The sequence below is a fragment of the Homarus americanus genome, unplaced genomic scaffold (assembly GCF_018991925.1).
Source record: "Homarus americanus isolate GMGI-L3 unplaced genomic scaffold, GMGI_Hamer_2.0 scaffold18710, whole genome shotgun sequence".
Taxonomy (NCBI): Eukaryota; Metazoa; Arthropoda; class Malacostraca; order Decapoda; family Nephropidae; genus Homarus; species Homarus americanus.
The window spans coordinates 103875-116759 of NW_024734532.1; the positions used below are offsets into that span (position 1 = coordinate 103875).

A 12885-nucleotide genomic window follows, 5' to 3' on the forward strand; every position below is an offset into this window, starting at 1 on the left:
GTGTATTAATTTAAAATACAAATAAAATCAAATAATTTACCATTATTTTAGAAGTAATATAAAAGGTATATTTTATTTTATTTATTGATATAGTTAGGAAGACAATAAAATATATAACTACCATTGTTATTAATAATATTCTTAGGCTCGGAGTGTCTGAGTCGTGACGTCATAGATTGTTATTGTCAGGAGGAGAGTGAAACAAGTCGGTATTTTCTTAACTTAATTACTTACTTAATTACCACTTAAATCACCTATAAATAACTGTAATGAGTGGATGAAGCTGATAATAACGAGAGGAGGAAGCTTAAAGGTTCATTAGGAAGATATTTAACAAGTTCTGAAGTAAGTTAAACAAGTGAGTATTATCTGAACTTTATTTGTTTTTTTGTTTATTTATCTTTCTTAATTACGTTTATTATTTGATTTGTTGTTTATTTAGTTGTTTAAAGACTTTATTTACATATTTTATTTTATTTAACCTAATTAAATCCGCCAGATAGCATTAGGTTAGGTTAGGTTAGCATTAGGTTAGGTTAGCATTAGGTTAGGTTAGCATTAGGTTAGGTTAGGTTAGCATTAGGTTAGGTTAGGTTAGGTTAAATTTAGGTTAGGTTAGGTTAGCATTAGGTTAGGTTAGGTTAGCATTAGGTTAGGTCCTCGACCAATAGGGTTTGACGATTGTACTAACCGACCAATAGCATTTATGATTATAATGACTTACTAATAGGTTTACGATTATATTGCGCCAATGAGAAGTTTACGATTTAATAATGACTCGACCAATAGGATTTACGATTATAATGACTCGACCAATAGCATTTATGATTATAATGATTCACCAATAGCATTTATGATTATAATACTTCATAATAGCATTTATGATTATAATGACTAATAATAGCATTTATGATTATAATGACTTGACTAATAGGATTTACAATTATAGTGACTTGACTAATAGGATTTACGATTATTATGACCAATAGGATTTACGTTATATTGCCTCGAAATAGGATTAATTTCAATCATCGTTAATCGTCCTCTCACCAGTACCATCAGTCCTGCTGAAAGAGTCACAACGGCGGAAAAATCTGGCTCGAACTTGGATGAATCAACTATATCAGATGCAGTGTGTAGTAGCAACCTTCCCGTACTTCTATCGTTACAGTCACAGGTGAAGGGTCGTTCGAGGAGTAACTACCCCCTGTTGATTTCACCTGAGAGATTAAACACCTTAATCCTAACTAACTAATGGTTTAATCACCCGATGAAATAAGCTAAGGTGTTTATTCTTCAGGTGATCCTCAGGGTAACAACCAAATTGGGTTATTGAAGCAATTTCTTTCAGCATCAATCACTATAAATCACATCAATGATATTTGTTATTGTCGTTATTGTTGTTATTGTTGTATTATTCTCGTCGACGATCTTTCAGGCTGTAGTGCAAGGTGGGGTCAGCTCCTGACTGCCTCACCACAACTACCCCCCCACCTACAAGACCAAGCACAACCACAACCTACCCCAGTGCCTGCAACCACACAACCACAGCGGAGAGGTACAGTAGTTATATACAGTACAGTAAAACCTTGATATAATGGACTTTTCTCTAAATATAGTTCATTAAATAGAGGTTTTACATCTAACGGACCCTTGATATAATGGACTTCATCTCAATATAGTTCATTAAATAGAGGTTTTATCCTAACGGACCCTTGATATAAACTCTATATTATAGTTCATTAAATGAGGTTTACATCTAACGGACCCTTGATATAATGGACTTCTCAAATATAGTTCATTAAATAAGGTTTTACATCTAACGGATATATAATGGACTTCATCTCAATATAGTTCATTAAATAGGGTTTTTACATCTGATATAATGGACTTTTCTCTAAATATAGTTCATTAAATAGAGGTTTTACATCTAACGGACCCTTGATATAATGAACTTTCTCTAAATATAGTTCATTAAATCGAGGTTTTATATCTAACGGACCCTTGATATAATGGACTTCATCTCAATATAGTTCATTATTATCAACGGACCCTTATATAATGGACTTTCTCTAAATATAGTTCATTAAATATAGGTTTTACATCTAACGGACCCTTGATATAATGGACTTTTTCTCTAAATATAGTTCATTAAATAGAGGTTTACATCTAACGGACCCTTGTTATAATGGACTTCATCTCAATATAGTTCATTAAATAGAGGTTTTTATGGACCCTTGATATAATGGACTTTTCTCTAAATATAGTTCATTAAATATAGGTTTTACTCTAACGGACCCTTGATATAATGGACTTTTTCTCTAAATATAGTTCATTAAATAGAGTTTACATCTAACGGACCCCTGATATAATGGACTTCATCTCAATATAGTTCATTAAATAGAGGTTTACATCTAACGGACCCTTGATATAATGGACTTTTCTCTAAATATAGTTCATTAAATATAGAGTTTACATCTAACGGACCCTTGATATAATGGACTTTCTCTAAATATAGTTCATTAAATAGAGGTTTACATCTAACGGACCCTTGATATAATGGACTTCATCTCAATATAGTTCATTAAATAGAGGTTTACATCTAACGGACCCTTGATATAATGGACTTTTTCTCTAGTTCATTAAATAGAGGTTTTACATCTAACGGACCCTTGATATAATGGACTTTTCTCTAAATATAGTTCATTAAATAGAGGTTTTACATCTAACGGACCCTTGATATAATGGACTTCATCTCAATATAGTTCGTTGTATAGAAAGATTAACAGACATAAACAGACGCCCAGAGACAGCTAAACAGATACCCAGAGACAGCTAAACAGATACCCAGAGACAGCTAAAGAGATACCCAGAGCAGCTAAAGAGATACCCAGAGCAGCTAAAGAGATACCCAGAGACAGCTAAAGAGATACCCAGAGACAGCTAAACAGATACCCAGAGACAGCTAAACAGATACCCAGAGACAGCTAAAGAGATACCCAGAGACAGCTAAAGAGATACCCAGAGACAGCTAAAGAGATACCAACTAGATAGAGAGGTAATACCACTTGTACTTTGCAGGAGTGAGCACATACCAACAGTGTGAAGAGTCGAGGCTGAGGCCATCGACTTCATCATCTTGTTCGCGTATAAAACTGGCTGTGTCGTTTGGTGTTGTTCATTCCTTTGATCTGCTGTGGGTACTGGTTTACTTTGTCTTGATAACTACTATTACTATTACTATTACTATTACTACTACTACTACTACTATTTTTTTTTAAACGTTGCCTCCAGCCTCCCCCAATAGCCACACCTTCGCCACCATTTATTTACTACTATTACTACTACTACTACTACTATTTTTTTTTAAACGTTGCCTCCAGCCTCCCCCAATAGCCACACCTTCGCCACCATTTTATTACCTTAATATTAAATACCCTAATACATAAGTAGCTATCCTATCTGTGTTGAGTTAGTTGAGCCGCAGATCTATGCAACATTCAGTGACTGTTGCCTCATAGTCACTGTCTGCAGCTGTTGTCGGCTTTGGGGCAGATGATCTTGTAATAATAGTATTTATTCATTAAAATCATCATGAACTTTTAAAATTGGTTAGGTTAGGTTAGGTTAAGCTAGGTTAGGTTAGATTAGGTTAGGTTAAGCTAGGTTTAATTAGGTTTAATTAAGTTAAGTAAGGTTAGGTTAGGATAGAATTTAAAACCATCATTCTATCACCCACAGCGCCGTGGAAAAGTACGATTTCGAGAATTTAGGAACAGATATCATGAACGACTACAAGATGGCCCTCGAGATGATGTCGGAAATACTGGTGCTGGAACTTATTCATCGCATCGGGACGTGTGTCTTCGAGGTACAGTGGGTCGTATAGGGTGTGGTCAAGGCAGAGGTCACCAACGAGGTCATTTGTTGTTTTGACCTTTTATTGATCACCTGATGATTAGCCGGCCTCTATTTTACCTCTCCCAAGATGGTTTGGGGTTTAATCTTTCAAGTGAGCACTTGGGGGAGCTAATCTTTCAGGTGAGCACTTGGGGAGCTAATCTCAGGTGAGCACCTGGGAGCTAATCATGAGCACTTGGGGGAGCCTAATCTTCAGGTGAGCACTTGGGAGCTAATCTTCAGGTGAGCACTTGGGGGTTTAATCTTTAGGTGAGCACTTGGGGGAGCTAATCTTCAGGTGAGCATTTGGGGGAGCTAATCTACAGGTGAGCACTTGGGGGAGCTAATCTTCAGGTGAGCACTTGGGGGAGCTAATCTACAGGTGAGCACTTGGGGGTTAATTTCCATTGAGATATAAATATTTAACTAATTAATTACACTATAGATAATCATAGATGTTAATAATTTATACAGTATAATTATTAACCCTATATAATCGTTTGTTATCCCTAAAGGCACTGTGTTTACATCGCGGTACTGGGGGCCCTGGAGGAGCAACCCCAGGGAAGAGGGCAGTGGGGCTACGGGTGGTGCGCTGTGAGTGGGTGGCCCCGACGGGAGGTGACCACGCCCTTATTTTCCCCGCTACCGACTTGGGGTGAGAATTATGTTCGCATTTGGTTGATTTTACTTGGGGGGTTAGGTTAGGTTAAGACTTGAGTTGTTGTAGTTCTCTAATAATAACACCCCCACACCACCACCAACACCACCAACACCCCCACAACACCACCCCCACCACAACAACACCCCCACAACACCGATGTCTTAATAAACACCAACTTCCATCTCCTGACAGGTTCGGCCGAGCGATCATCCGGGCCGTGGTCAAGAACTTCTCCCTCACGTTCCTCTTCCCTATCTGCTTCACTGTGTTTTCCTTCCAACACAACCGCACCGTTTATGACATTGTCGCCGGCTCAGTCGTGGTGGAGGAGTGTACGGCGACCAGACGTAGAAACAATAATAACAACAACTGAATGGGAGATGTGGGTTAATATGTGTTTGTTTGTCATTGGTGTAATTATTATGGGTGTTTTTGTTACCATGAACCTAACCTAACCTATCCTACCCTACCCTACCCTACCCTACCCTACCCTAACCTAACCTACCCTCTCCTACCCTACCCTACCCTACCCTAACCTACCCTATCCTACCCTACACTAACCTACCCTACCCTAACAGAATTACAAACATAAAATTAGATTAGGTTCGTTTGGGTTAGGTTAGGTTCATGTTGTGTATCATTAAATAACTTTCGTCATCGGTAAAAGTCAGCCATAGGAGAGGCGGCCATCGTCAGCGGAGAATATCTTGAGTAAATTTTTATACCTGTCCGTGATAGTCTGTTTCAATATGTGATTTTAATACTTTTAATTCATTTTATATCAATTTTTTGTAATCGTATTGGAGTCTAGGAATATTTGAGTTGTTTTAAGTGCTATTTTTCGTTAATTGGATAAAGCCGTGTGGAAGACCTGCCATGTTGGGTTAGGTTGGTACTGGGTAATGCTGTTCCCATATCCAACCTGTTGTGGAAATCGAACTTGGGACACTGTAATGAGAGGCACACACACACACACACACACACACACACACACACACACACACACACACACACACACACACACACACACACACACTAGGAAGATTGTATAAATATGTATAGCTTCTCCAATCTTCTATCCAATACATCAAGTGCAGAAAATGCTAGATAGAAACTTAGAACTGAATAATATAAGCCATTAAACCTTTACCATCATATATAACACAAATATATTTCCCTCTCATTAAATTATATAAAAAAAAATATATTTCAACACCAAACACCACCATATTGGACACTTGACATGATAAGAATTAAGAGGAATTGTCTTTCGATTATAAATATTTACAATGTGTGTTTGGTTCCCCGATGGCAGACCCCAGGGCCTTTTATTGCTATGGGGCCTTGAAATGGGGTGATGATTCGATGTGAGGGGGGGGGGGGAGGGTGTTAATGGTGATTTAACTGTAATTAGTTGTTTTTTTATTTATATGTGGTTTATTATTTGTTTATTTTCTTGCTACTTGTTATGCTCATTGGCACTAGGCATGTACTGGCTCTGTTACACACTGTTGGCAAATACTGGGCATGTATGGGTCTCTGTTACACACTGTTGGCAAGTACTAGGCATGTGACTGGCTCTTGTTACACACTGTTGTTGATGCTGGGCATGTGCTGGCTCTGTTACACTGTTTGTAGTACTAGAGCATGTACTGGCTCTGTACACATTGGCAATGCTGAACCATGCTGTCTGTTACTGTTGGCAGAGTATAGGCATGTGCTGGCTCTGTGTACACACTGTTGGCAAGTACTGGGCATGTACTGGCTCTATTTTACTGTTGGCAGAGTATAAGGCATGTGCTGGGTCTCTGTTTACACACTGTTGCGTGCTGTGCATGCTGGGTCTCTGTTACACACTTATTTGGCAAGTACACAGGCATGTATAGCTCTGTGTACACACTGTTGGCAGAGTACTGTAAACTCCTTACACACTGTTAGCCGTGCCAGGCATGTGCTGGCTCTGTTACACACTGTTGTGAAGTACTGGGCATGTGCTGGGTCTCTATTACACTTGCTGTTGGCAAGTACTAGGCATGTACTGGCTCTGTTACACACTGTTGCTTAAATACTGGGCATGTGCTGGCTCTGTTACACACTGTTGTGAAAATGCATGTACACAGTCTCTGTGTGTTACACTATTTGGCAGTACTGGGCATGTACTGGCTCTGTTACACATGTTGTAAATGCACAGGGCATGTACTGGGTCTCTGCACTGTTGCTGAAGTACTGGGCATATGCACAGCTCTCTGTACACACTGTTGGCAAATACAGGGCATATGCTGGCTCTGTTACACTGCTGGCAAATGTCTGCAGGCATGTACTGGGTCTCTGTGTTGGCAAATACTGGGCATGTGCTGGGTCTCTGTTACACTGTTGGCAAATGCTGGGCATGTACAGCTCTGTACACACTGTTGGCAAGTACTGGGCTGTACTGGCTCTCTGTACACACTGTTGGCAGAAGTACAGGCATGTGCTGGCTCTCTGTTACACACTGTTGTAGTACTGGGCATGTACTGGGTCTCTATTACCTGGTGGCAAGTACTGGGGCTCTGTGGCTCTGTGTTACACTGTTTAGCAAGTACTGGGCATGTACTGGCTCTGTTACACTGTTGGCAGTGCTGGGTATGCTGGGTCTCTGTTACACTGTTGGCAAGTGCTGGGCATGTGCTGGCTCTCTATTACACTGTTGTAGAAGTACTGGGTATGTGGTCTCTGTTATACACTGTTGGCCATTTGGGCATATGCTGGCTCTCTGTTAGACACTGTTGGCAAGTACTGGGTATATGCTGAGTCTCTGTTGCACTGTTGGCAAGTACTGGGTATGTGCACAGGTCTCTGTTACACACTGTTGTGGCAAGTACTGGGCATGTGCAGCTCTCTGTTACACACTGTTGTAGAAGTGGGCATGCTGGTCTCTGTTACACACTGTTGTAGTGCTGGGCATGTGCCGTCTCTGTTGCTCTGTTGGCAGAGTACTAGGGCATATACCATCTCTGTTACACTGTTGGCAAATTACTGGGCATGTGCTGGGTCTCTGTTACACTGTTGGCAAGTACTGAGCATGTATACCGTCTCTGTGCAAGCTGTTGTAAGTACTGGGCAAGTACAGCTCTGTTACCCACACTGTTGGCAAGTGCTGGGCATGCTTTGCTCTGTACACACTGTTGGTGATACTGGGCATCTTTTCAGTCTCTATTACACTCTTGGCAGAGTGCCAGAGCATGCTGGCTCTGTACACACTGTTAGCAGAGTGTAGGCACATGCTGTCCTGTACACACTGTTGTAGTACTGGGCATGTGCTAGCTCTCTGTTACCTGCTATTTGCTTGGAAATTACTGGGCATGTCTGGCTCTGTACCTGTTGGCAGTACTGGGCATGTGCTGCTCTGTTGCACACTGTTATGATGCTGAGCATGCTGGCTCTGTTACACACTGTTGGCGTGTGTGCTGGCTCTGTTGCCTGTTGCTTAGTACAGGCATGTGGGTCTCTATTTACACTGGCAGAAATTGCTGGGCATATGCTGGAGTCTCTGTGTACACACTGTTGGCTCTTGCTTCCGTCTCTGTGTTACACTGTTGTAGTACAGGCATGTCTCTGTTACACTGTTGGCAAATCACTGGGCATGTACCCGTCTCTGTTGCTCTTATTTGTCAGAAGTACTGAGCTTCTTGTCATTACACTGTTAGCAAGTACTGAGGCATGTACTGGCTCTCATTTTGGCAATGCTGGGCATGTACCGTCTCTGTTACGCTCTGTTGTGAAATGCTGGGCATGTACCGTCTCTATTTTATTGGCAAGTACTAGGCATGTACTGGCTCTATTACACACTGTTAGCAAGTGCAGGCATGTAGCTCTGTACACTGTTGCATTTAGGCTTATAGCCATAAGCCACACCTTGTGAAGTACTGGGCTGTACTGGGTCTCTATTACCTCTTGGCAAGTACTGGGCATGTATGGCTCTGTTACGCTCTGTTGGCAAATGCACAGGCATATACTGGCTCTGTTACACACTGTTGTAGAGTACTGGGCATGTGCACAGTCTCTGTACTGTTGGCAAATTACTGGGCATGTACCGTCTCTATTTACACACTGTTATGTGAAGTACTGGGCATGTACTGGCTCCTGTACACACTGTGTGTGGGCATGTCTGGCTCTACACACTATTGCGTGTGGGCTGTGGCTCTGTACACACTGTTGGCAAGTACTGGGCCATGTGTTTGTACACTGTTGCTTGAAGTACTGGGCATGCTACTGACTCTCTATTACACACACATTGGCAGAAGACTGGGCGTATGTTTAGGCTCTGTTACGCTCTGTTGGCAGAGTACTGGGCATGTACTGGCTCTGCACTGTTGGCAAGTACTGGGCATGTACTGGGTCTCCTGTTACACACTGTTGGCAGAAATGCAAACTGTACTGGGTCTCTGTTACCTGTTGGCATTTTGCTGGGCATGTGCTGGAGTCTCTGTTACACACTGTTAGTAAGTACTGGGCTTATGTTAGGCTCTGTTACACACTGTTGGCAAGTACAAACGCACGTCTCTGTACACCACTGTTGTGAAGTGCTGGGCATATGCTGGCTCTGTATTACCTGTTGTAGAGTGCTGGGCATGTACTGGGTCTCTGTACATTTACACACTGTTGGCAAGTGCTAGGCAAGTACACAGCTCTCTGTTACACACTGTTGGCAGAGTACTGGGCATGTACTGGGTCTCTGTTACACACTGTTGGTAAAGTGCTGGGCTTGTATAGTTTCTGTTGTTGCACACTGTTGGCAAGTACTGAGCATAAATGAGCTCTGTTACACACTGTTGGCAAATTACTGGGCATGTGCTGGGTCTCTGTTGCACTGTTGGCAAGTACTGAGCCAGAGTACTGGCTCTCTGTTACACTGTTGGCCGTGCTGGGCATGTGCTGGCTCTGTTACACACTGTTGGCAAGTGCTGGGCTTGTACTGGTCTCTGTTACACACTGTTGGCAAATGCTGGGCATGTACTGGTCTCTGTTACACACTGTTGGCAAGTGCTGGACAGTGTCTCTGTTACCTGCCTGTTGGCAAGTGCTGGGCATGTGTCTGTTACCCACACACTGTTGGCAAGTACTGGAAGCATGCTGGGTCTCTGTTACACACTGTTGGCAGTACTGGGCATGTGTGCTGGCTCTGTTACCACACTGTTGGCAAGTGCTGGGCATCATACTTTGGCTCTGTTACACACTGTTGGCAAGTGCTAGGCATGTACTGGCTCTGTTACTGCTGTTGGCAGAAATGCTGGGCATATGCTGGGTCTCTGTTACACTGTTGGCAAGTGCTGGAGCATAATGGCTCTGTTACTGTTGTGGCAGAGTACTGAATAGCCTGCATCTCTGTACGCTCTGTTGTAGAAGTACTGGGCTATGCTGGCTCTGTTACACTGTTATTGCTTAGAGTACTGGGCATGTACTGGGTCTCTATTACACCTGTTGGCAAATGCTGGAAGCATGCTGGTCTCTGTCACACTGTTGGCAAATGCTGGGCATGCGTCTCTGTGTAGCAAGTACTGAGGCATGTGCTGGGTCTCTGTACACTGTTGTGAAGTGCTGGGCAGAATGCTGGCTCTGTTACACTGTTGGCAGAAGTGCTGGGCATGTGGCTCTATTACACCTGTTGGCAGAGTACAGAGCATACTGGCTCTCATTACACACACTGGTGGCAAATTACTGGGCATGTGGCTCTGTTACACTGTTGGCAAGTACTGGGCATGTGCTGGCTCTCCTTACACACTGTTGGCAAGTACTGGGCATGCTGTCTGTTACACTGTTAGCAAGTGCTGGGCAAGTACTGGGTCTCTGTTACACACTGTTGGCAAGTACTAGGCATGTACTGGGTCTCTGTTACACACTGTTGGCAAGTACTGGGCTTGTACTGGCTCTGTTACACACTGTTGGCAAGTACTGGGCTTGTACTGGCTCTCTGTTACACACTGTTGGCAAGTACTGGGCTTGTACTAGCTCTGTTACACACTGTTGGCAAGTACTGGGCTTGTACTGGCTCTGTTACACACTGTACTGGCTCCTGAATGTACCTGAACCTGCTCCAGTGTTGGTCAAAGATAGCTTTTTAGTTGATGCTGTCACAACATTCTCTTGCAGGTTATTACAACAATTAACAACTCTTATTGGCCACAGGTTATTACAACTTTTAATCCAGCCATTAGTTCCATACTCATTACAGATTCACTGATAAATGCTTTTAATTTTTGGGTGTTATGTGAGTCACTTGGGCCCTGTCTCACTGGGCCCTGTCTCACTGGGCCCTCACCTGGGGTCTAATTTAACCTAACCTAAACCCATCACAGTACAGATAAATTGGGGTGACGTGAAGATTAGACATCCCAGATAATTTTACCTGGATTAAATACCCAAATCAAACCTTCCACAGATACCATAAGTGTGGTTAATCTTCACGTTATATAATCTGGGGTGCCTAATCCTCACGTCACCCCCCCCAACCTAAAATGTGTGTGCCAAAGAAACTATTTTATGGTGAAAGAAAATGATATTGTGTGTTGATATGGTGACTACAGTACAGTGATAGAGATATGGTGAATAGTGGATAGTGTTAGACACGTGTATTCAGTATTATTTCTGTTGTGGTGAATAAACGATATGGGAATTGAATTTATTTGTTTATTTAGTTTGATTTTACCTAATTAGACACCCTAGTTTAATTCACCTGAACATTAGACACCCCAGATTAATTCACCTGAACATTAGACACCCCAGATTAATTCACCTGAACATTAGACACCCCAGATTAATTCACCTGAACATTAGACACCCCAGATTAATTCACCTGAACATTAGACACCCTAGATTAATTCACCTGAACATTAGACACCCCAGATTAATTCACCTGAACATTAGACACCCCAGATTAATTCACCTGAACATTAGACACCCCAGATTAATTCACCTGAACATTAGACACCCCAGATTAATTCACCTGAACATTAGACACCCTAGATTAATTCACCTGAACATTAGACACCCTAGATTAATTAACCTGAACATTAGACACCCCAGATTAATTCACCTGAACATTAGACACCCCAGATTAATTAACCTGAACATTAGACACCCCTAGATTAATATTAACCTGAACATTAGACACCCCAGATTAATCACCTGAACATTAGACACTCCCCAGATTAATTAACCTGAACATTAGACACCCCAGATTAATTCACCTGAACATTAGACACCCCAGATTAATTCACCTGAACATTAGACACCCTAGATTAATTAACCTGAAGATTAGACACCCAGATTAATTACCTTGAACATTAGACAATTCTGATTAATTCACCTGAATATTAGACACCCAGATTAATTCATATCTAAATATTAGACAATTCTGTGATTAATTCACCTGAACATTAGACACCCCAGATTAATTCACTCCAAACATTAGACACCCAGAGATTAATTCACCTGAACATTAGATAATTCTAGACACTAACCTGAACATTAGACACTCTAGTTTAATTCACCTGAATATTAGGACACCCCAGATTAATTAACCTGAACATTAGGACACCCCAGTTTAATTCACCTGAACATTAGACATTCCCCAGATTAATTAACCTGAACATTAGACACCCCAGGATATCTACCTGAACATTAGACACCCAGATTAATTCACCTGAACATTAGACACCCCAGATTAATTCACCTGAACATTAGACACCCCAGATTAATTAACCTGAACATTAGACACCCCAGATTAATTCACCTGAACATTAGACACCCCAGATTAATTCACCTGAACATTAGACACCCCAGATTAATTAACCTGAACATTAGACACCCCAGATTAATTCACCTGAACATTAGACACCCCAGATTAATTAACCTGAGTTAAATATATTACAAATTACTTAAGGACTCGTTGACACAAGTAAAGTAATTAAGTGACATATTGAAAGACATAGTAGTTTAAGTATTAATAGTTATTTAAGAACTATTTGACATAATATTAAGTAGAAAAATAAATCAGTAAATATTGAAATGCATGAAGCACTTAAGGACCATTGAGATAAATTAAAGGGACTTATGACACTCTTATACGTATCATCCCTTCCTGCCTCAGTACGATAACTCCTAATATCTATCGTGTTTTATCTTATAACTCCTTTATTTGCTGTTATTATAATTCAAAGTAAGTATTTATAGATGTAAAAAATTATATTATTTCGATATATCAGTAATTTTTAGGTATTAGATAACCTGTATATCATAATTTCGATATTATTGTGAAATTATGGTTTAAAGGTTTTTTAGAG

At 41.1% G+C, this 12885-nt stretch overlaps 1 protein-coding gene across 1 annotated transcript; it reads left to right on the forward strand.

Annotated features, from left to right (window-relative positions):
* The first annotated feature begins 1109 nt into the window (after nt 1–1109).
* On the forward strand, nt 1110–5670 carry LOC121870291 (protein FAM8A1-like). The gene is given in 6 exon segments (XM_042372081.1): nt 1110–1177; nt 3109–3148; nt 3150–3196; nt 3742–3871; nt 4416–4558; nt 4757–5670. Coding segments are annotated over 6 exon segments (609 nt in total). The 3' UTR covers nt 4938–5670.
* The last annotated feature ends 7215 nt before the right edge of the window (nt 5671–12885 follow it).